General features: G+C 44.4%; 1 protein-coding gene across 1 annotated transcript in view; it reads right to left on the reverse strand.

Moving 5' to 3' along the window:
- Positions 1–1726: 1726 nt before the first annotated feature.
- Positions 1727–27983, reverse strand: part of LOC306975537 (protocadherin-16-like) — a 327999-nt gene continuing 301742 nt past the window's right edge. The window contains exons 12-21 of the mRNA XM_079573110.1: positions 22945–23070; positions 21497–21706; positions 17601–18467; positions 15575–15688; positions 15226–15437; positions 11002–11153; positions 9175–9305; positions 6405–6691; positions 5108–5249; positions 1727–4440 (exon numbers count right to left, since the gene is read on the reverse strand). Coding sequence (XP_079429236.1) covers positions 1844–4440; positions 5108–5249; positions 6405–6691; positions 9175–9305; positions 11002–11153; positions 15226–15437; positions 15575–15688; positions 17601–18467; positions 21497–21706; positions 22945–23070 — 4838 coding nt within the window. The 3' untranslated portion in view covers positions 1727–1843. The remainder of the gene's footprint in view (positions 4441–5107; positions 5250–6404; positions 6692–9174; positions 9306–11001; positions 11154–15225; positions 15438–15574; positions 15689–17600; positions 18468–21496; positions 21707–22944; positions 23071–27983) is intronic.

Raw genomic sequence — 27983 nt, forward strand, 5'->3', positions numbered from 1 at the left:
GAATATAGAATGTCATTAATATGAAAATGCATTATTCATTTACTAAGTTCTGTTGGTTCAAACCTCGATAATAAGACGATATTGAAATAATTAATCAACAAACATTTTTGGCCAAGGCTCACAATCCACTTAGCCTCTTTACCTCCGCCGTAACTGAGCACATTTTCTCCAATTCAGCGTTACCCAAATGTAAAAGCTTCTCGACGGGAGCTTACAGACTATATTCCTCATTTGAAAGCCTAGAAAGACCTAACCTGGCACACGGCAGACTGATCCTCCATTTTCAGAGATACAGTCTGGAATTGTGCCATTTGAATGGTGACTACGGCAAAACCAGGCAGAGCCAATCACAGCACAGGAGGCGGGAGTTAACGGTGCGTCATCTTCACCCAAAACAGTGAAGATGGCGGCCGCGACATAACGATCTATTACCAGTGCCCTTTATTCTGTTTTAAATGGGCTGGACTTGTCCTTAAAGCCACAGCAAGAAACAAACAATCATGGCGATCGTTAGCCCCGCCTCCAGTCTCGATTTAGAATTTGCGTCCTATTACCACAATTCCAGACTGTCTTTATATGTATTTATAAATACATATATAAAGACCTACAAAAGTGATCCAACATTTTTACTCACATAGTCGCCACTTTTTTGTTGCTTTTTTGTCATGTTTTTGATGACGCCTGTTTTCTAACCGTTTGGTTGCGTTTTCAGTCTTTTTTTCCACCCATTTTGATGCGTGTTTGTTGCTATTTCTATGCTTTTTTAAACTGGTGATAATATGGTTGTTTAAGAGGTTACAGCTGAGATACCTGACTTTTTGTTTTAAAGTACATTTTGTTGCAAACTCAGCCAAACACAGACCTTGCTGCATTGTCTTCACCTAAAGTTCCATTGAGTGATGGATGATAGACGTAGAACTGAAATTGAAATGGTCCCACCTGCGTCACTTTGCCACCGCTCAATCATTCTTAGTGGGATTGGGAACAATATTTATCCACTGAGAAAGTTTAGAAACACCACATGAGTTTGGTAAAATTATAGTAATCAGGTTGATTTCCATGATTTCTGCTTTTTAGGTGAATGTAATATTTATTCAACAATAATTTGCGTTGAAAATACTGTATTTTACATTATATCTACATTCAATTCTTTGGGTCACTGCTTGTTATGGTGCCTTGGAGCAGTGTTTCCCAACCAGGGGTACTTAAGCACTGGGCAGGGTACTAGATTAAAAAAGAAGAGTAAACTTTCATTTTTAATTGCAAATGAAAGATAGTTTTAATTATGTTTTTTCAGTAAAAAGTTAGATTTTGAGAGTATGCAGTAATATTGGCAAGATCCTCAAGGTAGGGGGTACTCGGAGTATAAATGAACAAGTCAAGGGGAATGTGAGGAACTAGTGCCTTAGAGTAACAAAGTACAAAAAGACTACCTGGATTGGTTAGAACTCTTGCTGAGTGCTTTTGATGACGATTATTCAGCTTTATAGGCTCATAAGCTTTATTTAACTATAAATGTGTGGAACAGTACTGTCTTTAACATCATACATAAGAAATTGTTTTATTTTTATGGTCATTGCTTGTCATTTTAAGGTGATGGTGGTGAGTTCCGACACAGCACCAGTTGAGAACCACTGCCTTGGAAAGTATTTACTTTCATACTTTTTTCCTAAAGAGATCCATCAGCGTTTCGGATTGAGCATCAAAAACAAATGTGCATCTGCGTACCCTCTATGATAAGAAAGTTCCTCAAAATGTCACTTGATAGTTTCCGTAACACATGAGTAGAAGAGTGCTTCCATTTTGGACTGAACAACTACGGGGCAAGAGAGTTCAAGTTCCTTCAAATCCTCAGCTCCACTTCCTCACCGTGCTGCTCAAGATGGTGGTCGTTTGTGCTTATGATGGACGCGGTGGGGCCTTGCGAGACGTTGAATGGCGTCACGGCGGGAGAGCGCGCCCCCAGCGGAGACAGCGACGGGGAGAAGCTTGGCGACATCGCGGCTGACGAGATCGATCCCTGGTCGCTTAAGGGGGACCTCCGGAAGGACCCCAGGTGCGGGTAAGTCCTTCCGACGGCGGGCTTGGGTGGCACCGTTTTAGCCCCCGGGTGGGCCACGGAGGTTATGAGCGGCGGCGGGTCGATGCGGGACTCCGTGACCTTCGCCTTGTGGTGAAAGTGCCGTCGCGAATGATGCGGGGTGGTTTCGTCCTTCAACCGCGCGATTTCGGTGAAGACGCTGGCGAGCGGCTGGAACTGCGGACACCAGTTCAGAAGGTAGTCCCAGTTGTAGCTTCCTCTTAGCTCCTCGTCGGTGGCCACGATGGCTGTCAGTGACCCGTCGACTGCCGGCTTTCCATCCGCGGGGAAGGTGTAGTCTTTTGGGTGTGAGATGTTAAGCCCTCTCCCGACGCTGACATAGCTACTGCCGTCGTCTCTGTACGTCTGGCCCGACATGATTGACCCATTCAGACTGCCGTTTTTCTTCCTCTTGAACCACGAGCTCGCGTCTATGGACGGTTCGCAGGACACGTCGGACAGCTGGTCGGCGTCTTGCTGTATTCCGGAATCGGGACCTCTTGCCGATATCCGTTCCTGCATCGACGAAGATATGCTGGAAACCCTCGGGTATTCGTTGATCATTCGGATTTCGTCGTCCTCCGCCGCTTCCGCCTCGGCCGATCCGCGCCCGCTCGAATGGGAAGGGTCCAAAGATCCCCCGCGGGTGAACGGACCCGCGTTAGTGCTACTTTCAGTGGTGTATCCCGGCAGGGCTTGGTGGTAGATGATTTCATTTGCGGCGATTTTTGTCTCCTCAAACCTGTGCATCATCGTGCTAGATCCCGATTTACGCCCGTGCCCCTTGTGGTACTTCCTTTGCCGCCGTAGTTTGACGAAACATAAAGCTACGGCGATTAATATTAGGATGACTATAGTGCCAAGAGATACCGCGATGACACTAACAAGCACCGTGTTCATGTCCGTCGGAATGCCAAAAGCTGTATGGGTCACATCTATCGTGACTTTGGCCATTCCTACCCGGGATGTCTCCAAAGGGCTGTGCGCCGTCACCTCGAGAGCCATTTGGCGAAGCTCTCTTTTAGAACGACTGACTTGTCTATTGTAGCTGTCCATCTTCAGCGAAATCTCCCCTGTGGACTTGTTGACTTCGAAATACGGGGATGTGTCCAGCAAGGAATAGAGGACAACACCGTCAACACCTCCGTCCTCATCTTTGGCTTGGACTTTGCCAATGACCTGGCCTTTCCTCGCCCCGTCAGGCACTTCGAACAAAAACTCAGGAGAAGAGAAAACGGGGTCGTATTCGTCCAATCCAGTGACGTAAACCTGGACCGTCACGGTTGCCGAGTAGTTCCCGGCGTCCACCGCGGCAACGGCGAAACTAAAAGTGCTGACCTTTTCGAAATCAAAACTCGAGCGGGTGCGTATTTCTCCTGTGGTTTGGTTGATCAGAAAAGCGTTCTTGCCCTCCATCGCATTGTCCAGCATGAGATATTTCAGCTGTCCGTACACTCCTCTGTCATGGTCGATGGCGTGCAAAATAGTAACTAAGGCATTCTTGGGTTGGTTCTCCCTGATGCTCGCCGTAACTTGCTTGAGCGGGAAGAACGGGCGGTTATCGTTGATGTCTTTGACCTCGATCGTCACTGGGGCGAACGCGTAGTGGCCGTGCCCGTCCGTGGCTTGGACTACAATCATGTGCGACGATTGGCTTTCGGTGTTCAGGGCTTTCCGGAGTTTCAGCGCTCCTGTCCACGTGTCCATCTGAAAGAGTTCGCTTTCGTCTCCCGAGCTTATGGAGTACTGCACCTCTCCGTTGGGCGCCGAATCCGGATCGATGGCAGAAAGGTGTAAGATTTCCGTCCCGGCCGACGCACTTTCGCTCAAGACGATGTTATACTCCGCTCGGCTGAAGGCTGGGGGATTGTCGTTGGCGTCGGTAATGCTTATAACTATAGGCACGCTGGAGCTGCGTTGAGGTATCCCCCGATCGGACACCACTACGGTCAGGTTATACTTAGGCACGGCTTCGAAATCCAACTCCTCCACCAGAATGACGCTGCCGACTGTCTGGAACCCCTTCCCCTCCAAGAAACGCACGCTGCTTTCGATTTGGAAGGCGTTTCCCGAGTTGCCGCTGGCGATGGCGAAGTCGAACCCGCAGTTTTCCCGGGACAGGTCCCCGTCCATGGCTTCCAGGGTGAGGACGGTGGACCCCGGGAGGTTGTCTTCGGACAGGGTGGCCCGGTACTCCGACTGGTGGAAGATGGGCGCGTTGTCGTTGACGTCGGACACTTGCACTTGGACAGTCGCCACGGAGGAAAGAGGCGGCGTCCCGTGGTCTCGGGCCTCGACCAGGACCAGGACGGAGGGGTTTTCGAAGTCAAACTCGGTCTTTTGTTTGACAAAGAGAGTACCTGGAAGGAAAGGACAGTAACAGTCAAAGAGAGGCACTTAAATATGAGACAATCAATCTATCCATCAGTCCATCAGTCCATCAGTCCATCCATCCATCCATCCATCCGTCAATCAATCCACCCACCCACCCATCCACCCATCCATTCACCCAACCATCCATCCATCCATCCATCCATCCATCCATCCATCCATCCATCCATCCATCCATCCATCCATCCATCCATCCATCCATCCATCCATCCATCCATCCATCCATCCATCCATCCATCCATCGTTCATGTCCAAATGCTCTTATAAAAAGGCATATTTAATTTCTTAAATGACCAATACCTGACTTTTTTTTTACTTTTTCGTTTTGTAGGGTTACATCCTTTTTACCTCATTAAAGTATGTTGTAAAAGTAGTCATTTGAATGAGGGGAATGTCTATATTCAAAAGCCAACTGGATGCTCCATCTGTGTTGTATTTTTGATTAACTTATGCAGTGAAATATGTCAGAAAATGTCAGTATTATTAAGAAATTTGGGCACCAATGGAGATATGGTTCAAGTTAGGGCTAGGAACAGGGTCAGGTGACGTCTATCAGCCAATCAGCAATAAGCTGTGCTTCGGCTGTGTTTTTGAATGATCGTCCCAAGCCCACTTTCGAGACCAGATTTCCCTCACCATTGTTGGGGTCGACGTAGAAGGCGCCTCTCGACGAAGACATGACGCGGTAGGTGATCTGCGCGTTGTCCCCGGAGTCTCTATCCGTGGCAGTTACCGTGACAACCGCGCTGCCCGCCAGGAGATGCTCAGAGACTGTCACCTGTAGGCGGACAACATGTAATTAACGACTATAATCAACAACAATAGGCAACAGTGGGGATGTAGTGAGGTCCTACAGCTGTGTGGTTTGGAAAGTCAGGAATAACAGGACTGTGGAAACATAACGAAAGGAGTTTGAGGCAGGATTGAAAGCTTAAACCACTGGCTCATTTTTTGTTTTGCCTAAAAACTGTATCATGGACTCTCACCTACAGCTGTGGACTCTTCCAGTCCCACACAGAGAGTATTGCCCTGTCATGTGCAACGGCCAACCTGTGCAATGCCAGATGGGACGTTGCCTGCAGCTGGAGTGATGCAAAGGTCATGTCTCTTTCTGGCTGCACAGGCACTCAACTCCCTGGACAATTCCTGTCAGTCTGGGTGAATTTAAGGGGTGTCTGGCTACATGGCTCGATGATGAGCTGTTTCAAACTTGACTTTTAAATACCGCTTTTTTATTTTATTCCTTCCAACTAAGCATATTAACCACCACCTGCCTAAACCAAATGCATCCTGTCCTCTTTTGGCTGTGTAAAACCTCATTTGAAAGCTAAGACCCACAAAACTGACCTTTTTCCTCGCGGTGTTGCTGTGTTGTGTCACCTTTTGCATGTTTTTTTTTTGAGTTTTTGGCACATTTTTGTCACATTTTTGTTGATTTATTGTTGAATTTTTGTTGCATTTTTGTCACATTTTTGTTGAATTCTGTCACTTTTTGTTGAATTTTTGCAACTTTTTGGTTGAGCTTTTTGTCACATTTTGTCACATTTTTGTCAATTTTTTGTCACATTTTTGTCGCATTTTTGCTGAATTTTTGTCACATTTTTGTTGAGTTTTTGTCACATTTTTCTCACATTTTTGTTGAGTTTTTGTCACATTTTTGTTGCATTTTTGTTGCATTTTTGTCACATTTCGTTGCATTTTTGTCGCATTTTTGTCACATTTTTGTCACTCTTGGGTTGAGTTTTTGTCACATTTCTGTTGAATTTTTGTCACATTTTTGCCCTTTTTCCCCAAGAATCTTTTTGATTAGGGTAAAGCCAAACTGGAGAAAATGGGATCCGTTCAGGTGGGAGTTAAGAGGTTAAAGGGGATCCATTGTTTTGTAGGTTTTCTGGTGGGAAAACCTACAAAAAAACGACTCAGGAGTCTTCACCTGATACAGCTCCTGCGTGAACACGGGGCAGTTGTCGTTGACGTCCTCCACCAGCACCGTCAGGTTGGCCTCGCTGTGGTGTTTGGAGTCGGAGGCGTGGATGGTCAGGGTGTACCAGGACCTCTTCTCGTAGTCCAGGGGCGCGGTCAGAGCCACCCCGCCCCCGAAGCGGTGGATCCCGAACAGGCCCTCGCTGTCCGGGCCCAGGTGCAGGGTGTAGGACAGGGCCGGGCCGGAGTCCACGTCGTTCCCCGTCACCTGGGTGATGATGGTCCCGATCATGGTGTCTGCGTGAGGGGGAGGGGGGGAGATGTTGAAATTTATGATAAAAATCTCTATATCTCGGAACTTAAGGCAGCGTATTGAGTCATTGAATGAATTTTGCTAAAATCAAGGCCTAAATCGTTATCAAAAAGCTTTACATTTTAAAAATACTGGCATTGATGAACTTTTATTTTATTCTATTTTAGCTCCACTTTCAGATGGATGTAAAAAATGCCCAAAAAAATGGTCCAAAATGCTTTCATCTGCTGAGAATTTCCATAAAAAGTCACTGTCAGTTCACAACACCATAACTGAGCACGCACTACACGATTTCTTGAGTCTTAAGAGATTGTGTCCGCACTACACGACTCAATTTAGCTGCAGTACAAGTTCTGTCAAACGGCTGATGCAGCGGCTGTGTCTCTGTCCTCACTCCAGCTCGATTTCTCTCTTTGGAGAAAAAAAAACTGACCCCAGATCAGCAAAGACACGCGACTGTTTGCAAATGAGAGAAACACATCAACAAAGTCCTGTGATCGCTGTCGGCAGAACACAGTTCAGCGCTGCAGGGATGAGTCTTCCTGAACTTGATTAAAGATCTCTCAAATGGAAATTAACAGTCGGCGACACAAATAAGCGGGACGTATTTCCTGTGGATTTAATAAGTAGAGGAGGCGGACAGACATCAGCCCCGTGAAGGAGGAGAGAAGCAGCTGCAGTGTCCGAACACAGCATGGAAGTGAGTGATGCTAATCTCTGTTTGTGGTTGAAATGTGGCTGGAAAAAAAATGGTCCTTGTGAACTATTGGTGATATAATGTTATATATACAATGATATAATGTTGTCCTGTTTAACGTGCTCTGCATGAGTCTTACTGTGGCCATTGCTTTGTTATTTGTGCCACTGATATGATAGAAAAACTTGCGACTGCTTATTGCTGGTGGTGGGATTGTTGTTTTTTTGTGACCGATGTGTTGTTACATCAGACCATCTTGTAAATGTTTCTTTTTTTTTTTGGAGAAAGGGGCACATAATATAAGTTTGTCTTCTTTGTGTTCCTTTTCAATTGTCTGAGGATTATCAGCATTATTTATTTTTTGTAAAAATGAAAATATTCAGAACAATTGAAATAAATAAAAAATGAAATGAAATTAAATGAAATGAAAAATGAAAAGGAAGGTAGCTACGGTTTTATACTGGCTTAAAATTCAAACATGTTTAATTTCTTGTGACTGGGGTTAAAGGGCTTATCTCACAGGCCTGGAGACTAGTTGGAGACTTACTGATTCATTCGGAGTACCAGGGTTACTGTAAGTAACTGTGCTCATGAAAACCCTGTGGATTCGACTCCTCTTTGAGACAAAAAGACCACGGACAACAGCTTTACTCTCATCTATTCGCCAAACTACTGTACTGATTCTCCGCTAGAGACAATAAGAAGAGAGTTTAAATGAGTGTGTGGCCGATGTCCCGAGTCCGAGCAGAGAAACATGAGAGCAGCGCCCGGGACTCGAGTGACAAGCAGCCGGGCATGAGGCGAAACAAGCCCTGGGAGCCAGACAGCCGAGCGGGGACACGAGCGGAGAAGCACCTTGGAAGTGACGGGGGGAAGGCGGTCGGTCTCTCCTGCTCATTCACTTCAGCAGACTGTGTGATATGTGGCAAAGTAGGCGGAAAGTGAGTGCGCGCTGTCATTGATAAATCAGTGAAACAACACCATAGTTTGACTGAGATGCGGCTGCAGGGGCCCTTCACTTTTTAAAGTCTCCATGTGGGCCCCGAGAGGTCTATGCGGTCTCAAGCAGTGGTATCACCTCATCTCCAGCGGATGTCTCTGAGACATCTCCGTGACCAGAGGCAACATGAGTCTCCAACTAGTCTGAAGGTCGTGATATAGACCCTTTGTGTGCGTGCAATGATGTAAGAGCTGCGGAGATGTTGCGGAGACTGGCAGTCACGGCAGTCTTGAATCCCCCCACCCTACGAGACACGACTCTCTGCGACTCGTCACGACTCGAGAAAACTCACTGCGACTGAGAATTATTGCAAAATCGGGCAAAACAATCATGTAGTGATTACTCAGCTAAAACATCCCAGTACAGATGACAGCTTTGAGAAACTTTGTCTACAATATGATCAGGCAAATGCCCTGTGGGTCCAAAAGTTTATGACTCTTTGTCAAGAACAAATCATAGACAGAAATGTTTTTTGTCGTTATGTGTAAAGCTGTTACTTTACAACTTTGAACTTAAAAGCGCTTTAGGACATTAAGGCTTGAAAATGGTTTAAGAATCGTGTGCCTGAAGTCATGTTGAAATAAGGAAAGGTTTAAGACATGACAGAGTTTTGAGTGAGTCTGGATTGTGGACAGTTCCTTTGAAAGTGTCTGACAGGAAAAGCGCAGAGGAACTTGGCAGTGGTCTGGTAATGGGGTCAGGCCGCCCGCTGCGCCGCCGCGAGCCGTCTCCTACAGAATAAAAGCTCCTTCAAAGTAAGAGCGTCTCACCCTCGGGCACCCGGAGCTCCCGCGGCACCGGGATCATGGGGCTGTTGTCGTTCAGGTCCACGATGATCACAGTCAGAGTGGCGGATCCGGCCAGCCGCGGCGTGCCCCGGTCGGTCGCCGTCACCACCAGTCTGTGCAGAAATAACGACCATGAGATCCTGCTCAGTAAAAGAGTTAAAAACCTTTTCCTTTATTGTTCGATGAAGGGCTCGAGTCTGAACTTGTGGTGCAGTAAGAATAAAACATCACTGAGCCAATGCAGTTGTGCAGATTCTACTTTTGGATCCTTTGTGAGAAACACTGTAACAAAAACTGTGTGTAATAATAATATCATGTACACCAGCGTTTACACTTTTGAAAAGGTTGAGGCTGTCTGGTGTTGAGGAAAAGGTCAAACTAACTTTATGCAGAGCCTGCATTGCATCAATTATTCAGTACAGTTTGCAGAGGTGGTCAGTAACTGTAAATTTAAGGAAATGTATGACTTTTACTCCACTTCATTTGGAAGACAAATATAATACTTTCTGCTCCACTACATTTCTATAAAGGTTCCAAAGTAAAAACTACATTTGTCCATGTGTTTTGGTCATTTTAACACATTGAGGCTGAGCTGTTTTGGGGATTTAGCTGTAGATGCCAACAATCCAGACCATTTTTCATCATATATGTAGCACCACAGTGTGTTCTATGTTATAGCTATGGACACATGCTATGGCTCGTTTGAAAGGGGAGACTCTAAGCTCTCTATAGGTTCTAGATTCTGAGATAATGTGTGTTTTATGAAACTCTCTCCTTCTGATTAACTCCTCCTCTCCTCTTCCATCCTCTCTGAACAGACACTAAAGTTATGGCAAATGCCTAAATATCTGTTTCAAGTCAATTTTCAAGGACAACATTGTTGACACGTATTGAACCACCGCGTGTTATCGATCGCTTTTTATGGCGTGTGCATTTAAACAGCCTGGTTCTCGGATTGAACAACAAGAAAAGAAACACAATAATATGTATGAAATGTCCAGATGTGACTTTTCATAAGTTCTTGATCGTCGTTTTTTTCACTTCTGTTCACCACAGAGCTACCAAAATCACACATAAGGTGTATTAGATCAGCTTTGGACACATCAGGACACATCGATACCCTGGGATGAGCAGGTCGTTAGAGACACTCTACTTCAAAGGTGTTTACTCACAGGTGAGAGTACCGGTAGTTTCTGGGGAAGGAGCCGGGCCTACCCCAACCCCTCCCCCTTTTGGTCTTTATCTAGGCTGCGGACTGAACGGAACCTTAGTTCGCTGACGAAGCCTTTTGGATGAGAGGCGAAACGTTCGAGACTCCAACCACTGAGTACAGAAGACGACTCAATGGCACTCACTGTGTTAAAAGCCTTAAAATGCACATGTTTTTGAAGCTGCAAAGTTATTTTTCTGAGTCATACTTGACCAGAAGTATCTGTACTTTTGCTCTGAGCACCACTGCTGGGTTGTTTATTTGAAAGTTGAGCTAAAATCACTGCTCCTAAACTTGATATGGAGAACAGGGAAACCATTGGGTCGCCTCTACTCTGTTCTCTGCAGGAGATGTTGGAGGAGACAGTTACGAAACAGAAAACAGCAGCTGACACCAGTCACATCCTGCATGGTAAACCTCTATTGCAGTAGTTTTATATGTAGCAGGTCTTTCTGCTGTCTACATAAGGAGACAATATATTGTATATAATCTAATCTTGGCTCGGTTTATCGTATTCAAAGGTTGAGCAGCTCTCAGGGGGTAAAAGGTTGTTGGCTTAAAATAACAGATTATCACTAATACAAGAGTCCAGGACTCACTTGGTCTGCGTCCAGATCTCGCGGTCCATGATGGCGGCCGTGCTGATGCTGCCGGTCACGGGGTCGATCTTGAACAGGGCGCTCATGGAGGACGAGCGCAGGGAGTAGGTCAGCTGAGCGTTCTGCCCCTGGTCCGAGTCCTCTGCAGAAACCTGGAGGAAAACACACGACGGCGTCTTTTAGAGCAGTGTTTCTCTCAACAACAGGACTCTCAACACACCAGATTGAAAACAGCCCGAGGACAGGACGGTAACAGAACTAAACTAGAGCTAAAGGAATGCTCACAGGTGCTTGTTCACTTGTCCAATTGGTTCATCCGGATCAGTGAATGTTCTGAATCGCTTCACAGGGACAGAAACATAACCTGTCAAAAGCTGAATTCATTAGCATAGCAAAATCAAACGAGAAAAGCTCCAGTTTAAATCGGTGTTTTCACGGCAACACCGCCACTCCATTGGTCTGAAACACCCGGGGATTCGAGACGATCGTTGTGGGTGTTCAACAGAAACAGCCCAAGCAAAAAGAGGACAGTTTTATATAGTTGATAGAAAGATGGAAACACAGATGACGTTGTTGATCTATGTCAAAGGCTGGTGAAACATTATTTTAGGTGCTTATCATTGGCATTTTACAATTTATAATGTGAAATAATAACACACAGGTGCCAAGGCTGGTGAAGATTCCGCCTGTAGCTCCCTCTGCAGGCAGCCGAGGGAATAAAAATACTAAATTTCAACATAAAATGTGGTTAGGGTGGCGTGATGAACACACTTTGAGCACAGAACTGTTCAGACCCGATTGGATTATGGGCTTTAAAGCAGCACTAAGTAACTTGTTTACCTTAAATAAATAAATAAATCCTTTCCGTCGTCCCTCTGGGAGTAATACAAGTGTTCATGGGATGACTGGGGGGTCTTTCATCTCCCCCTGGTGTCTTTGGCCAGAAAACCACAATTGCAACTTGACTGCCACCGGGTCGGAGACACCAATACACACTAATGGAATCACGAAGAAGAAGCTAACAGGCTAACGGGCGAAGCTAACTGTGGGCTAGCGCCACTTAAACAGTATTTATAGCCAAGTTTGAGCAAAAATGTATTTCCATTGTGTATTTGGATGTACAGTATTTATAGTATAGTATTTACTCTCACGGACAATTAATAAGTTAAAAAATCGCAACATGCTGCGACACCTGCAGTTGCGCTTATGGCCTCTAGGGGAAAGAGTTACTTAGTACTGCTTTAAAAATGTGTGTGACGCAATGTAACCCAAGTACAGATGGGAGTGTCAGCAGTAGAAGAAGAAACTGAACTGGAAGGACACTGAAAACTGGGTGAATTAAGTTCTGTTTTTGACACACACAAAAAAAACAATACAACTAGAGGTCGACCAATATGGGTTTTTCTTTGGCCAATGCCGATATGCACGGTCGATATTTTTGGCCGATTTTTCCAAACGTCTCGTCTATAATGCTGTGTATGTTGAAATGTGACAGCAGGGGGCGCTTTATTCAGGACATTCATGTTTAGTAGAAACTTCAGAGAGCTCGATTCCAAAACTAAAAACTGGTAAGTCTCTACCTCTTGTGATTCCGATAACTATAAGCGAAAGTCAGCAGCATGAAATATATGAAATTCCGAGGCTGAGGAAGTTGTGGGAGGCTCATTTCTCTATCACTTTCGGCTCCATTAGACCGGCTGATATTGTAAAATACCCAAACATCAACACAATATATTGGCGAAACCTTTAACCCCTTAACTCCCACCTGAACCGAGCACATTTTCTCCAGTTTGGCTTTACCCCAGTCCAAAAGCTTCTGGAAGAAAGCTGTGAAAATAGCAACAAAACTGAGACGAAAACAGTGATGGAAACGTGACAAAAAAAGTGAGAAAACATTGACAAAAAAGTGACAAAAAATTGATGAAAAAGTGGCAAAAATGTCACAAGAAATTGACAAAAAAAATGACCAAAATGTGACAAAAAAATGACACAAATTTGATAAAAAATGGACAAAAAAATGACAAAAAATGACAAAAAATTGACAAAAAAAATTGACGAAAAATTAGAAAAATTGAAAAAAAAAAAAGACAAAAATGTGACAAAAATATGATTAAAAAAGTTACAAAAATGAGTTGAATACCCAACAAAAAAAATGATGGATAAAAAATCTGATGACGTGAGGAAAAAAGATCCTCTTGGTTCAGGCGGGGGTTAGGAGGTTAATTACAACACGGTTTAAAGCTCCAGAAAGTTGATTCTATATTGATGGATGTATTGGCAGCTCTGATACACGTGTTGCACCTGTCGCCGTTACATAATACAGGCCCTTTAAACCATTGCACCATCTCCCTGTAATGATCACATTATTATTCTTATGGCTCGATGATAATGAGGATTGTCCTGTGCATCTGAACTACTTTAGGTTACGGTGCACAGCATTTTAATAAGCCACAGTTTTTTATATGATAATGCTGTGTCAGGGGTGAGATGTAAACCACAAATCAATAAAACTGTGGGAATAAAGCCAAAGCATGTACATATTTATTCAGTATTCAGGACACTCCGCTCTGCCAGTATGTAAATGGTGTGTGAGAGAACAGAGCCGAGGGGAGCAGCCAAAGGGAAAGAAGCACATGGGCGATTAGATTTGGCTGCACACGTGGAGTTGACAGTTTTGCAGGTGCATTTCGCTGCCAAAGAAAAACGGATCCGCTCTTTGAGTTCATCGAGCTTGCGTCAGCGCGAAGACGTAAAGGACGAAGGGGAAACCGGTCATTGTTTCGGTGTGACGCCTTTGCACATTGAAGACACTGAAAATGTGCATATGAGTGAGTTTACAGGCACTTGAGTTTTTAATAATCCGGTTTTGTCTTTGGTCGTATAAGTGCAGTTTCCAGATTATAGAAACCTGAAAACACCGGTTTCCCGGTAATGAGAAACAAGGAATATCCAGCTGGGATTCTCCAACTGCCCCTCCTGGAACCGCCACCTTAACGTGCACTGAATATCAAGCATCGGCTTAAATGTCTTGAATTGAGGAAATGTTTCTTGTTTAAAGCAGTTTTATCTCATTTAGCCTTTTTTCCTGATCTGACCAAGTTTTTTTTTTGCTCTTTTGAGGACGTTTGTGACCAGTTCTAAGGTAAATCTCACTTGAAATAAGAAAGTAAAACTGCCAATGAGATAAGATCAATGTTCTTGCCCCATTGGCGAAGAAAATTACTTGAAATAAGGACAAAATGTATTGAAACGAGTCAGAAACGTCTCAAAACAAGTGAAATAATCTGGGTTCAGGAGCCCACCTACACCTTTCATTGTCGAAACATCTCAAATTCGGATTATTATGCTCAAATTGAGACTTTTATACTAATCTACTTCATTACTTTTTGCAGTGTGGTGGAGGGGTTTGAGCGCCCCAATGATCCCAGGAGCTCTGCTGTCGGGGCTTCGTGCCCCCAATAGGGTCTCCCAGGGCAAACAGGTCCTAAGTGACGGGTCAGACAAAGAGCGGTTCAGAAGCCCCTTATGAGAGACCAACAGGCCCGGTTTATCGTGAGGCCGTCCTTCTGTGGACCCACCACCTGCAGGGGGAGCCATAAGGGGCTGGTGCAGTGTGATTTGGGCAGCTCGGACCCGGAAACGGACAAGTGGAAGAAAATGGATGGATTCTCCAACAGTAACCGGGACATAGCGGCATGTACACGTTATTTCCCGGTTATACAGAACTTCCCACTTCTTGCGTGTGTGCAGTTAATCGTAAGAATGTGCCTTTAATCAAACTAACATGGCGGTAGTGAGTCCGAAGAGCTCCTGTTTCTGAAGTAACTAAAGATATTGAATATTTTAGATCAGGTGTGCCATCTCATTTTGGGTCGCGGGCCGAAATTCAGCTCCCACGGCGGGTCGCGGGCCGCATATAGTAGAGATTTTGTTTAATATGTATCTATATAAATGAAAAATATAAATATTATCATAAACGAATAATAATAAGACGTGATTTGGCGGCTTACAGTTGTACTGCCCTTTACAAGCCTGTATCACAAGTTTCTTCATAGTCATTATTCATTCACTCCACACTCGGTGGTGGTGGTGGTGGTAATCGAATTTGCACAGCCCTACATTACAAGTCAAAGATTGCAGATGACTCTGAGCACCACATGAAGAAGCCAAAGAACCGCTGGTATCGCACGTAATAAAAACAGATCTGGAGGTGTAGATGGGCACCTGGATGATGGGGGAGTCGTGTCCCTGGGCCTCGCGGATATAAGCCACGTAGTTCTGCAGGTGGAAGCGCGGCAGGTTGTCGTTGACGTCTTGCAGTATCAGGTTCACCGCCATGTACGAGCTGGAGGACGCGGTCTCGGCTTTCACCACCAGGCGGAGTCTGGGGCTCTCCTCGAAGTCCAGGCCCTCGGATCTCTGCACCCAGATCTCTCCTGGGAAGAAAGTCGACGGGTCAGCACAACAGGGACTGACCTCAAACGAACGGCAAACTAAGAATACTAAGAAGAGAGATTTGATCCAATCCTCTTGAGTGAAGGATGACGAAAAGGATCAGGTTTTCAAACGTTACCCGTGATGGTGTTGATCCCGAACGAGCTCAGTCTGTTGCCGCTGAAGATGCTGTAGCTGATGCCGTTTTGGGAGCCGTCGGGATACTGGGCCTGAGTCTGGGTCACGACTGTGCCTAGAATAAACAAAACATTATGATGAAGCTGTGTTTAAGGCGAAACACTGGAGACAATACATTTATTTTTCTTTATTTTCAACATTATTTCCATTGTGTGATTCTCATGGAAGACACTGAACAATGAAAGACCACATGGGATTATAGAGGAAACAAAAAAGGGGTGAAATAACTCAAAATATGTTTTATATTTATAGCTTTTCAAAATTTGCCGCCCTTTATTCTTGGTATTTTCTCAGTGAGCTTCATAAGTCGTCCCTGAAATGGTTTGAACAGTCGGTGAAGTCAAAACCATTTCTGTGCCGACATCGTGAAGCTCATGGAGAAAATGTCAGAAATGTAAAGCAGAAATTAAAACAAAAGGCAGCTATTTTGAAGGATTGATTTACTTTTTCTTTTCTTTACATGATTCCATGTGTTTATTCATAAACAAACACCTTCAGTGAAAATCTAAAATGTAAATGGTCTTGAAATAAAAGAAAAACAAAAACACTTCCAAACATTTGACTTTAAATGTGCAGCATCAAAATCTAAATAGTGGAAAGAGCCAGGTTTACATTTATGAGATTATTTTGTTGACATATTAGATACACAGATTTGTTGTTTGTTTTGGATTTGTTTAGTTTTCAAATAATAATAATAATAGCATAATATTTTTTGTTGGTGAAAAAAGGTGTCTTGTCTAAGGGCTTTTAAACTCAACAAATCATGCTAGGCGTAATTTATGTTATTTTGAAGATCAGCTAAATCAATTGTTCCCAGGAGAGAGTTCATATGTTAAAGCAGTGTTTCCCAACCAGGGGTACGTGGACCCCAGGGTGTCCTTGGAATGAATTGAGGTCAAAAAGAAGACAAAACTGAATTGCATTTTAAAGAAAAGTGAATTTCACTGATATTTTGAAGTCAAGACACGACTAAATACTACAAAATCTCAGTTTAATTTGTCTTTCTATAAATAATTGGAGGTACAGTAAGTAAAAATGAGAGACTCGCGGGGTACGCAAGACAAAAAAGGTTGGGAACCACTGTGTTAAAGGAACAGGCCACCATTTTTCCACACTGAGATATGTTCTTGCCTGAGTTTAAACCAGTGTTAATTTCGTCGACTAAAATATTTAGTCTTAATTTTAATCAAAGTGATATTTTTGACGACTAAAATTGGACTAAAACTAAATTAAAAGTTTCTCATGAGACTAAAACTATGACTAAAATGTCCAGATATTTTAGTCGACTAAAATAAGACTAAATAAAAATAAAAATGAGAGAGTAAAATCATCCAAACTTCAATTGACAGTTTGAAAGAACCTCAGATCATGTAAATCCTCTGCCAAAGGATCAGCTCTGAGCTTTGTTCATGTGGAAACAGCTCCATGAAGCAGAGGAACAAGATTAAATATGATTATAATGAATATTACAAATGCATAGTCGACTAAATTAGTCTTAAGTTTAGTCGACTAAATTTACATGCAATTTTAGTCAACTCAAACTAGACTAAAATTGAGACGATTTATTTGACTAAATCTCGACTAAAATTAAATTCCATTTCAGTCAAAAGACTAAGACTAAAACTAAATTAAAATATGTTGTCAAAATTAACACTGGTTCAGACGAGTTAATGAGTACCTGTCTGTTTTTTGTGCGTGCCCTCATTCATGCAAAACGACCAAAGATGTTGCTAGCATTTTGCCTCTCCCAGTATATTCCAATAGCTCCAAACGGGCACAAAGACCAGACAGGTACAACTCGTCTAAGCTCAGGTAAGAACATATGTCATAATGGAAAAACGGTGGCCTGTTCCTTTAAGTGCAACCTGGAACAAAATCTGGAAACGGACCTACAAATGCAACATTTTCAACCGAAATTAAACTGAAAAAACCCTCTTTGGTGATTCTTAGAAAGAAGAAGTCCAAACCTTGCGCCGCGTTCTCCTGCAGACTCACATCCCGGGCGTTCCTGGAGAACTTTATCCCCTGGTACTCCTGCTCCCGGACGTAGACGACCACCACCCCCAAAGACGACTGCGCCGGGTTCCCCTGATCCATGGCCTGCACGATCAGCGTCCTCTGGCTCTGCGTCAGCCCCTGCAGCTTCTCCGTCGCCTGGATGTCCCCGGTCAGCGAGTTGATGGTGAACCCTCTCACCGGATGGGCGAAGCGGTAAAACACCGACCCGTTGGCGCCGAAATCCTTATCCTCCGCCTTCATCGTGGCCAGGACTCTCCGGCTGGACACGCTGCTCACCGAGATGTTCAGAACGAGCGGGTCCTGGATGAAGTGCGGCGCGTTGTCGTTCACGTCCTGGATGTAAACCGTGACCCGCGCGGTGGAGTTGCGCGGGTCGTCCGGCGAAGAGTCGACGGCGAAGACATCGAAGGTGTAGGAGGCGACTTTCTCTCGGTCCAGGGGCGCGGCGGTGATGATGCGACCCGCGCTCTGGTCGATGATGAACATGCTTTTGGACCCTTGGCTCAGGAAGTACACGATCTGCCCGTTGGCGCCTTGGTCCAGGTCGTTGGCCTTGACGTCCACGACCAAGGAGCCGATGGGCACGTCTTCGGAGATGTCGGCCGTGTAGGACGGGCTCTCGAACTGGGGGCGGTGGTCGTTGATGTCCAGGACGGTGATTTCGACGGAGACGGTGGAGCTGAGGGGGGGGGAGCCCTGGTCGGTGGCCCGCACGGTGAGGGTGTAGCCGGCCCTGCGCTCGCGGTCCAAGGGGCGAGAGGTGGACAGGACGCCGGAGTGGAGGTCCAGGTGGAAGTCTCCGGACGGGTCGCCAGCTAATGGAGGAATCAGAAGAGAAACAAACAAGTTAAGACTATGGATTTCCTTGGTAGCAGGGAAACACTTCGTCCATGGTACTTACAGTGATAATTACTAGTAATGACAGTGGTACTTATTGTGGTACTTACAGTGGATAATTACAGTGGTAATTCTAGGTACTTATTGTGGTACTAAAAGTGGTATTTACCAATAATTAGGGTTAGGGGTTAGGATTAGGGTCAGTTAGACACAGAGTTATCACTGTATCTCTCATTACTAAGAGATACAGTCGTAACTCTTAGTAATGAAGGTTATACTTCTATTTACTTTGGTACTTTGAGTGATAGTTTCTAATACTTACAGTGATACATCTATGGTACTTATTGGTAATTCAAGGATACTACAGCAGCAATTCATTGGTAATAAATGTGGTACTTCTACAAACAGAAGTAATTTCTAGGATTGGGTGACTATAAAACAATATAAAGCGGCATTAGGGAAAACAAGAAGTACAACCTTCATTACTAAGAGTTACCACTGTATCTAGAAGTATCACAGTACATACCTTGTAATTCTCACTATAGTATCCGTTAAGTACCACAATAAGTATCTAGAATTACCACTGTAAGTACCATGCACTTACCGGCCCGTAATGGAAAGTGTTACCGGTAGCAGTAGATGGAAAAAGAAAAGACCTTCCAGGTAATAGAGATCAAATGGATAATTGATCAGATTAATATGACAGTGAAATAAACATTAAAATAGTTTGCTTGTATCAAGGCCACCTTATTTTAGCCAATCACAACAGTTTCAAAATGTAAAACCAAACAAGTAAAGATAATTGTGTTTGCAAATCTGAAGCATCACTTTCCCCCCATCGTCGCGGTGTTGTTATTATCAGTAAGAGGCTAAACTTTAACCTGTTACTTGCCGTCCCTGATCCTGATGTAGGGATAGTTATAGGGTCAGGTCTATGGTTTTGATTAGGGTTAGGAACGACAAATGTGATGTAAGTTGTGTTTCACTCACACAGATCTTACACATAGAAACTAGAAGGTCTTGGCTTTATATATATAATATTCTCTTCCGTCAATACACTTTGATATTTGGATATTCATAATTGCTAAACCTAACCCTAAACTGGCAGATAACAGTTGAACCTATTACCTGTCATCTTAGTGTTAGAGGTAGGGTTAGAAATTGTGCATATCCAAATCTCAAAGCGTATTGCCATGAGAAAGTGCAGCCTATATGCCAGTGTCACACCTCATTTTGAAAGCCAAGACCTTCTAGTTTCTAAAACTATGTGTAAGATCTGTGTGAGTGAAACACAACTTACATCACATTAGCCGTTCCTAACCCTTACCCGAGCCCCCAGATACGGCAAGTAACAGTTTAACACCGCTCTGCTTGAGTACAAGTCTCTTCATGGTTTAGCATCAGTCCATCTCTGACATGTAAGAGCACGTGTGTCAAGGCCCTTAATGTGGCCCTTAGAGGAGCATGAAATCCTGAGCATGTAAAAAAAAACGCAAGTCTCTAGTTCACTTCACAGTTGCATAAAATTACAATAAAACAGACAAAATCAATAAAACATCAACATAAAAATGAATCAATTGCAGTAAAAGGCAAGAGTGCTTTCAGTCTCACATGCACGGGTAAAAATAACTGTTTTCAGCCTGGATTTGAACATTGTCAGAGTCGAGGCCTGTCTCACATCCTCGTGAAGACTGCTCCAGATTTTAGCTGCATGGAACTCTGACTCTGGGAACCACCAGGAGACCCCTCCCTGAAGTTCTCAGGGCCCGAGATGGTTCATACGGCTGTAACATGTCAGAGATGGACTTTGGTGCTAAACCATTAAAAGACTTGTATAAAATTGCTCTCTCAAAATGGCTGTAGTGAATGTCTTGAAATAGGCCTCTGTCTCTTTAAGAACCTCTGACCCTTTCCGACACGCCCCCTCCACACGCTGTCTCTGGCATCAGTGGGGAGGGGGTTCTGCTGAGGAGCAGTGGTTGGTTACTCGGCTGGTGACGAAAGCTCGGAGGCGTCTCCAGGAGGTGGGGGCGTTTCTAGGAGGACTCAGGCAAACCTATCCCTAAAATGGCCGCCATCAGAGTTTTTACAGATTACTCAAAAATACGTGAATGTGGCAAGGCAACACTTCAGGCATGTTTTTAATGAGGGAATGACTTAATAACATGAAAAAAGCTTGAAAAAGTCAATTTTGCATAATACCCCCCTTTAAATTCTATTCTCTGAGTGACAGGAAGCCAGTGCAGAGACCGGAGCACTGGACTAATATGGTCGTATTTCCTGGTTCTTGTCAGGACTGGATGTACTGCAGCTCTGACAGCTCGTTTCGAGAGGCCAGTGAGCAGCCGTTACAGTCGTCTAACCTGCTGGAGACACCGTGCGGCTGAGTTTCCTTTTTACGGATCTAAAATCTACATAGAACAGTTATGAAGATGTGAGACAGGCCTCAACTCTGACAATGTTCAAATCCAGGCTGAAAACTGTTCTTTTGGTCCGAAACACTAGTGGATTGAACAATTATGATGATGAATTTAAAACATTCCACACCAAAACAAGAATAATTACACTCGAATTGAGCCTGCTGGGTTTCCTTGACATAAATCCCAGCGCTTCACCCAAAACATTCCCCTGCAAAGGCTGAGTTCGAGACACATGAACGTGCCCAGGTGTTTGAAAATCTCCTCAGTCACAAAAGCAATCGCTGCCGTCAAGTTAGAAACTGCTTTGTTACGAGATTCAAACACCTGAGCACGGCCGCTGGCATTATACGGTTGGACGCTCTGCCCCGGCTGAGTGAGCTTTATTTCTGATGGATGAAATGTCAATCTGATGAGCTCGTAAACCGAAATGTCAAACGACGGGGACAATTTTCTCAATCAAACTAAGATTGTTAAAGGTCGCAATTAGCAGATCGCCAAAAAATGTCACCTGGAAATGACAAAATGATCCACCTGCTTTGGAAAAACCCCGTAGTTTCGACTCGGGCGTGATTCCTGGGGACCCTCACCTATGACGCGGCAGCTGACGTCCCCGCTCGGGCCGGCGTCCTGGTCCGTGGCCCTGAGGGTGAACAGCGGCTGCGGCTCCATGTTCTCCGGGACCTCGATGCTGTAGAAGAGACGGCCGAACACGGGGGCGTGGTCGTTCTCGTCCAGCACGCGGATCTTCACCGTGGTCTTGGCGGAGTTCGGGGGCAGGCCGCCGTCTTTGGCATAAACTGTGGGGACAAAGACAGTTTCCGGTCAATCGCAGGGTAAATTTGTCGACATCTACTTAATATTTGATGATGGAAGAAGCTTTGTGTTGAAGTTTCTGATCACAAGACCTAAATAAGATAAGATGAGCCTTTATTGATCTCACAATGGAGGAATTTACTTGTTACTTTACAGTCTTGTTGTTCAGTCTGACAGCAGTGGGGATGAAGGACCTGCTTCTTCTTGCACTGAGGGTGTCTCAGTCTGCCACTGAAAGAGCTGCTCAGCTCCTCTGCAGACCCGTGCAGTGGGTGGGAGGTGTTGTCCATGATGGAGGTGAGCTTGGTTAACACCCTCCTGTCCCTCACCTCCTCCACAGAGTCAAGGGGGCCCAGGACGGAGCTCCTGACCAGCTTGTTCAGCCTGTTCTTGTCCCGCTCTGTGCTGCCCGGGGCCCAGCACACGGCAGGTAGTGGAGAGCAGAGGCTAGTAGGGCTGCAACTAACTTATTTTATTTATTTTGTAATCGATTAATGTATCGATTATTTTTACAGTTAATCGATTAATTGCTTGGCTGTGAATGGTGTAGGAAAATTGCATTTTTTTCAATTTTTTGTTATCACATATAGCTTAAAGGGGCTAGATGCAAGTTTGCCATTTAATGCTCACTACTGCCACCTCAGGCCATACGTGTAACTGCACCTTCTGTATTAAGCTCGTGCATGACGGCACTTGAATTAACACCTTTCTGAGTGACAGTGCAGGATTTTAGAGGCAGTTGTGGTGAACAGGTCTGGGCTCATTCTACACATTAGGACATGGCTGGAACATGCAGGGGGAGGAAAATACAGAATTTTAACATTTTTAAACTCTGTATAGTCTCCTTAAGTGGCACTGCTTGATGATGTGTTGATGGAGTAAACTAAAGGGACATGTCAAGTACAAAATGTACACAGACCCGAACTATATAAACAAAGTAGGTTTTCATCAAAAATACTAAATTTGTAATGTAATTTTTGCTCCGATTAATCGGCGATTAATCGATTAGTCGTTTCAGCCCTAGAGGCTTCTACAGAGTCATAAAAGGTCCTGGGCAGAGGCCTGCTCACTCCGAAGGACCTCAGTCTCCTCAGGAGGTGGAGGCGACTTTGGCCCTTCTTGGTGTTGTGGGACCAGTCCAGTTTACAGATAAAACTTGCACTAATGTCTTCTCTTCGAAACAATTAAATCACTTTGCTCAGTTTTGGGTCTGTGGCCGTACCGGTCAGGGTATGGACTTCCTGCTTCTCTCTGTCCAGCGTCTTGGTGGTGCTGATGGCTCCGGTCGCTGCGTTGATGCTGAAGAAGTCCTCAGAAATGAGCCCATACGTCACGTCTGCGTTGGTGCCTTCAGAAGAACAAAACAAGGCATGAACTTCAACTCAGTCCCACAGTTTTTACTGCTTTCATTGACTCTAAACACTTTGTAATTTGCCTTTCACAAATAAACAGGAGTTTCTGCTCTTTTAAAGCCACAACATTTCAGCCTGAGGCAATGGAACGTGCTGGATTTTTCCTCCATTTTTTAACATAACTTTTAATGATTCATGTTTCAAATTCAAGTGATTTTATTGCTTTCAAGTGAAATTAGTTCTGTAGAGCACTTTGAACTGCTCTGTGCATGAAGTGTGCACAAGCTACAACTGTTTCCCAACCGGGGGGTACAAGAGCACTGGCGTAGCAGGGGGTCCTTATGGAAATATGGCAGATCTAAAGAGAAGATGAAACTCAACAGGACTTTACCCAAGACTGAAAGCTCAAATAAAAGGGCCATAATAGCAACAAAAGAGCATTGAAAACATAAGGAAAAAAAGCAATGAAAAAGTGACAAAAAGGCCTGAAAAGAGCAACAGAAAACTGATGAAAAAGTGACAAAAACGAGCAAAAAGTGAGAGCTGGAGAAAATGCATTTGGTTAAGGCAGGGGTTTGAACACAAAACACAACTAAATACCAATAAAAATGGGGTTTCGTGGATAATTTGCTAAATAATTGGCTGCACATTAGAGTTTACGGGAGCTTTGAGTAGAAATGGACTCAAAGGTTCCGCCAGACACTTTTCTGTTGCTCTTTTGTGGTGTTTTCGTCACACATGTTGTCACTTTCTCATCACTTTCTTTATGTTAAGTTTTTGTCACTCTTTTGTTGCATTTTCATCCCCGTTTTCGTCTCATCTTTGACACTATATTTCAACACTTTTTGAGAAGCTTTCAGGCCTGGGTGAAGCCAAACTGGAGAGAATGTGCTCGGTTCAGGTGTGGGTTAAGAGTTTAAGCCTTGCCACGGGTGAAAAAATCTGTCTGTGTCTTTGCCGCTCTGTTTTCTGTAGCGATGGCCAAAAAACTCGGCAGATGCTGCGAAACACTGGAGCCTCTTTCAGTAACATCTGGTCACGTGACTGTCTCGAAAACGGCTTCATTCTGTGAGTTGTGTGTCGTGTTTTAAAGCGCCATCGGTTCAGAGCGTCTCACTGAGCTGAGGCGCTAAACAACGGATGTTTCCTCGTCCATATAGTGATGTAAATCATTAGCCATAGATAAATAAATGTGCTGTATTTGCCCCATTTCCCATTTCCCAAGTGTCTGTGAGCCAGAATACATTTTGTATTTTCTTATTCTTTACAAAGTCTTGAACAGATACTAAAGCAGGCATGGAGCTGATCAGGCGAGGGAAAAGTAAGGAGCTCCATCTACAGCAGGGGTGTCAAAGTCATTTTGGGTCCCGGGCTGAATTTCAGCTCCCACGGCGGGTCGTGGGCCGCATATACTGTAATTGAGAACAATTTTCCAATACATATAATAATAAGCCGTGATTTGGTCAAAGCCCCAACTTGACTGTAGCTTCATAAAAAACAACGGCTTATACTTGTAATACACTTTACAAGCCTGTGTCCTACATAGTACTACATAGTCATTATTCATTCACTCCACACTCAGTGGTGGTAAGCTGTTATTGAAGCCACAGCCGCCCTGGGACAGACTGTTCCTTTACCACGTGGCTATATAATGTGTTGTTCATATCCTGAGCTCTTATTATGTCAGTGCCCTCTGCTGGACACGTGTGGAACTCTTTCCTTTTTTTTTAAAATTTAATGCCCCCTAGTGGCTAGACTGAGCATTTTGGTTATTCTGTAAAAATGCATAACTCCGCACAGGAATGGGGAGACTTATTTTTTTTTTCCTACTCACTCTGGAACTTATGCTCTACAGGGCAGGGGCCGGATTAAATCATCTCGCGGGCCGGATAAGCCCCGCGGGCCGTATGTTTGACACCCCTGATCTACAGCAAATAGTGCCAAAATGACCTCTGACTGAATGAAGTTAAAAGATCCCGCATTGCTGCCGCAGGTGACTGAGCTCCGCCCACTGGAGCTCCGCCCACAGACCCACGTTACAAATAAAATGACTCTAATTCATCGGCCTGTGATTGATTTGATCAAACCTCAATATCAGGTTGCAAATAATAAAACTGCCACACGTCTGTTTGAAACTTCTCTTCCACATGATCGTGTCGGTGCTTCAGTCGTGTGTATGAGAAGTCGCGATAATAAAGTTTGTCCACAAGAGGTCAGTGTTCAGACAGAATGAAACGGCTCAGAGACTTCGAAGCTACAACACTTCTTTTCTGGGAAAGCCTCAAAGTGTTACAAGGCTTGTATCACTAATTTTCTGTGTAAAATAAGCCACTTTTTTGGCTTATTCTTGATTTCGAATGACAGTAGGAGAGGGGGGAAGGGGAGCACATGGGCTTTGTAAACAAGTGTCGGATTTTGGGGCAGTTTTTTTTAGACATATTGGGGCGGGTTCCGCTGATGAGACCTGGCAAACCCTGACTGTGACTGGAGAAGTTGTTGAACGTGGATCCAAAAGTGGGTGACAGAATCTTTTTCTGTGGGTCGCGATCCTTCTCCAGGGAACACTTCTTTCAATATTGATCAGAAAAAGTATCAAAGCACTTCCTGTTCCTGCTAAAGTGGCCGGTGCTGAGCTTCAAGTGGGGAAATTGCAGTATTTTAAATTTAGTTGAAAAGATTCGAACTCCAAAGTGTTTTCTGGTTTGGGATAAATAATCCTCCATCTCTTTTAAATAATATCAAGCACGAACATTCCCTAATCATAATTCCTTTCACCTTTTCCATCTCGCCCCTGATCCAACGACGCGCACGTTTAACTGTCTCGAAATCCCCTAATCCCGTCGTTTAATGTGGAAATACTCAGATAGCTCCGGGTCCTGTTGTATCACGGCGGTCTGAGTTTCCTTCCCGGGGGCGAGGGGTACGTAGGCAGGTCTCCCGTGGAGAAACCGCCGTGGCTTTGGCAGAGCCGGGGACGTTCCTGTGCCAAAGTGCGCGCCGCTAATACGAAACACAACGCGGCCTGGCAGCCTCACCTGTTTACTGCGCTAATTGTCTTTGAAGGGAAAAGAGGAAAAAACTCAAATCCTTGGGTTTTATTTGGTGCTTAGTGAGATCTGTGGAATGTGGGGTTAGTGTGCCATCGCAGGAGCTCTCGTTTCCGTGATGCAGCACCAAGAACCCACACATGAATGGACGTGCGATATGTCTTTAACCCTAAGTGACTCCTTCCAAAGTTAAGACCTTTCTCTTTTTTCGTCAGAAGGGCTAAAAGAGGAAAGCATTAGCGCGCCGTGCCAAGGGTTGGATGTGATTATAGAATTAGCATAAAAAGATCAAATGAAGGTCAATGACAGCAGGTCTAAGATTGAATATGCTAAATATGCACCGTTTAGGAGGATTATGTTAGGCCCCTCACAAAAACGTCGACTTATGGTACAATAAATGAATGAAGAACAATATATTTTGGGCTCTTTTGTTCAACAATAAACAGGTCTAGCCCACTATGGGAGTGACCAACGAGGCAATGTGGAAGGAAAGCATCTTTGGTCCAGGGCGACCCCAAAAGACCCTTTGGAAACTGGATTCAAATGAAGACTTTACACCTCCCCAGCATTGCATAACAGCCTGGCTCCAAAAAGTGCATTTTTTGCTAAAGATCGCTACGACCCACGTGACAACGCTGGGCTGGGAATCATATTTGTAACAACAATGCTTTTTTTTTTTTAAAAGCCTGAGTCTTTGATTGACAAGCTCTGGAGCTCTGTGGAGGCTGGGAGCTGGTCTGCCCACCTTTTTGCCATTTTAAAGAGACTAGATGCAAGTTGGTCATTTTTAAACTCACTACTGTCACCTTAGGTCTTATGTGTAACTGCAGATTCTATATTAAGCTCGTGCATGACGGCACTTCTGACCCAAAGTAACAGCTTTTTGAGTGACAGTGCAGGATTTTAGAGGCAATTGTGGTGAACAGGTCTGAGCTCATTCTACACATTAGGACATGGCTGGAACATGAAGGGGGAGGAAAATACTTAGTTTTAACATTTTTAAACTCCGTGTAGTCCCTTTAAGGAACAGGCTCTGTAGGAGGAGAGTCATCATGTTATTTTCACAGACAACATCGCCTCATTACCACGAAGGGGCTGCATTGCTAACCATCCATCTCTTCTATATCTATTGTCAAAGTTGATAGGGAAGTGCTCCCTGTTTATCGCCAACTCTTCATATTAATTTCACCTTTGTGCCCCACTGTACCACAGTTTAACAACCCACCATACAATGGAATGGCTCTATAAATGTTTACCAAACAAGAGATTCATCGTTTGCATCCTTGCTAATGTGCTAGCTTTGTTTTAGTTAGATGGATGGGTCTGGATAGATAGACTCAGGCTTTTAAGTTGTTTTTGACACGTGTAAAGTCCACACAGGCTTCCATATTACAGTGAGCTTTCTGGAGTCGCCATTGGCCACTAGGGGGTGGTATCGCAGCAATATCAGCACCACACCATGAGGATCAAAAAGGAGAGGCGCCTCGACCCTCGTTTGACCATTGAGTGTTTCAGTTTAAACATTCGATACACCTGCAAAACAATCCAAACAAATATGACTACTATTCACATCAATGTCACTGCAGGTTTCTGTTTCGTTTTTACCGCCGACCGGATTATTTGTTGTCATCTTGTGTAAAGGCGAGTTTAGACGGAGCGTTTGTGTTTGTGATCGATCATGAGACTGACCCGAGAGAAGACGAGACGCTCGCGCTGATCGGAGGAGTTATTTTGAGGCGTGGGACTGACCTGCACACGGAGCAGCTGGACGTGCTTTGAAGACGCGATGGTGACTTTATTAAAACCCTCGAGGGTCACACAACATTTGTTGCGTACCCAGTTTCCAAATATAGTCACAGGAG

This window comes from Gobius niger (genome assembly GCF_951799975.1).
Source record: "Gobius niger genome assembly, chromosome: 1".
NCBI classification, from domain to species: domain Eukaryota; kingdom Metazoa; phylum Chordata; class Actinopteri; order Gobiiformes; family Gobiidae; genus Gobius; species Gobius niger.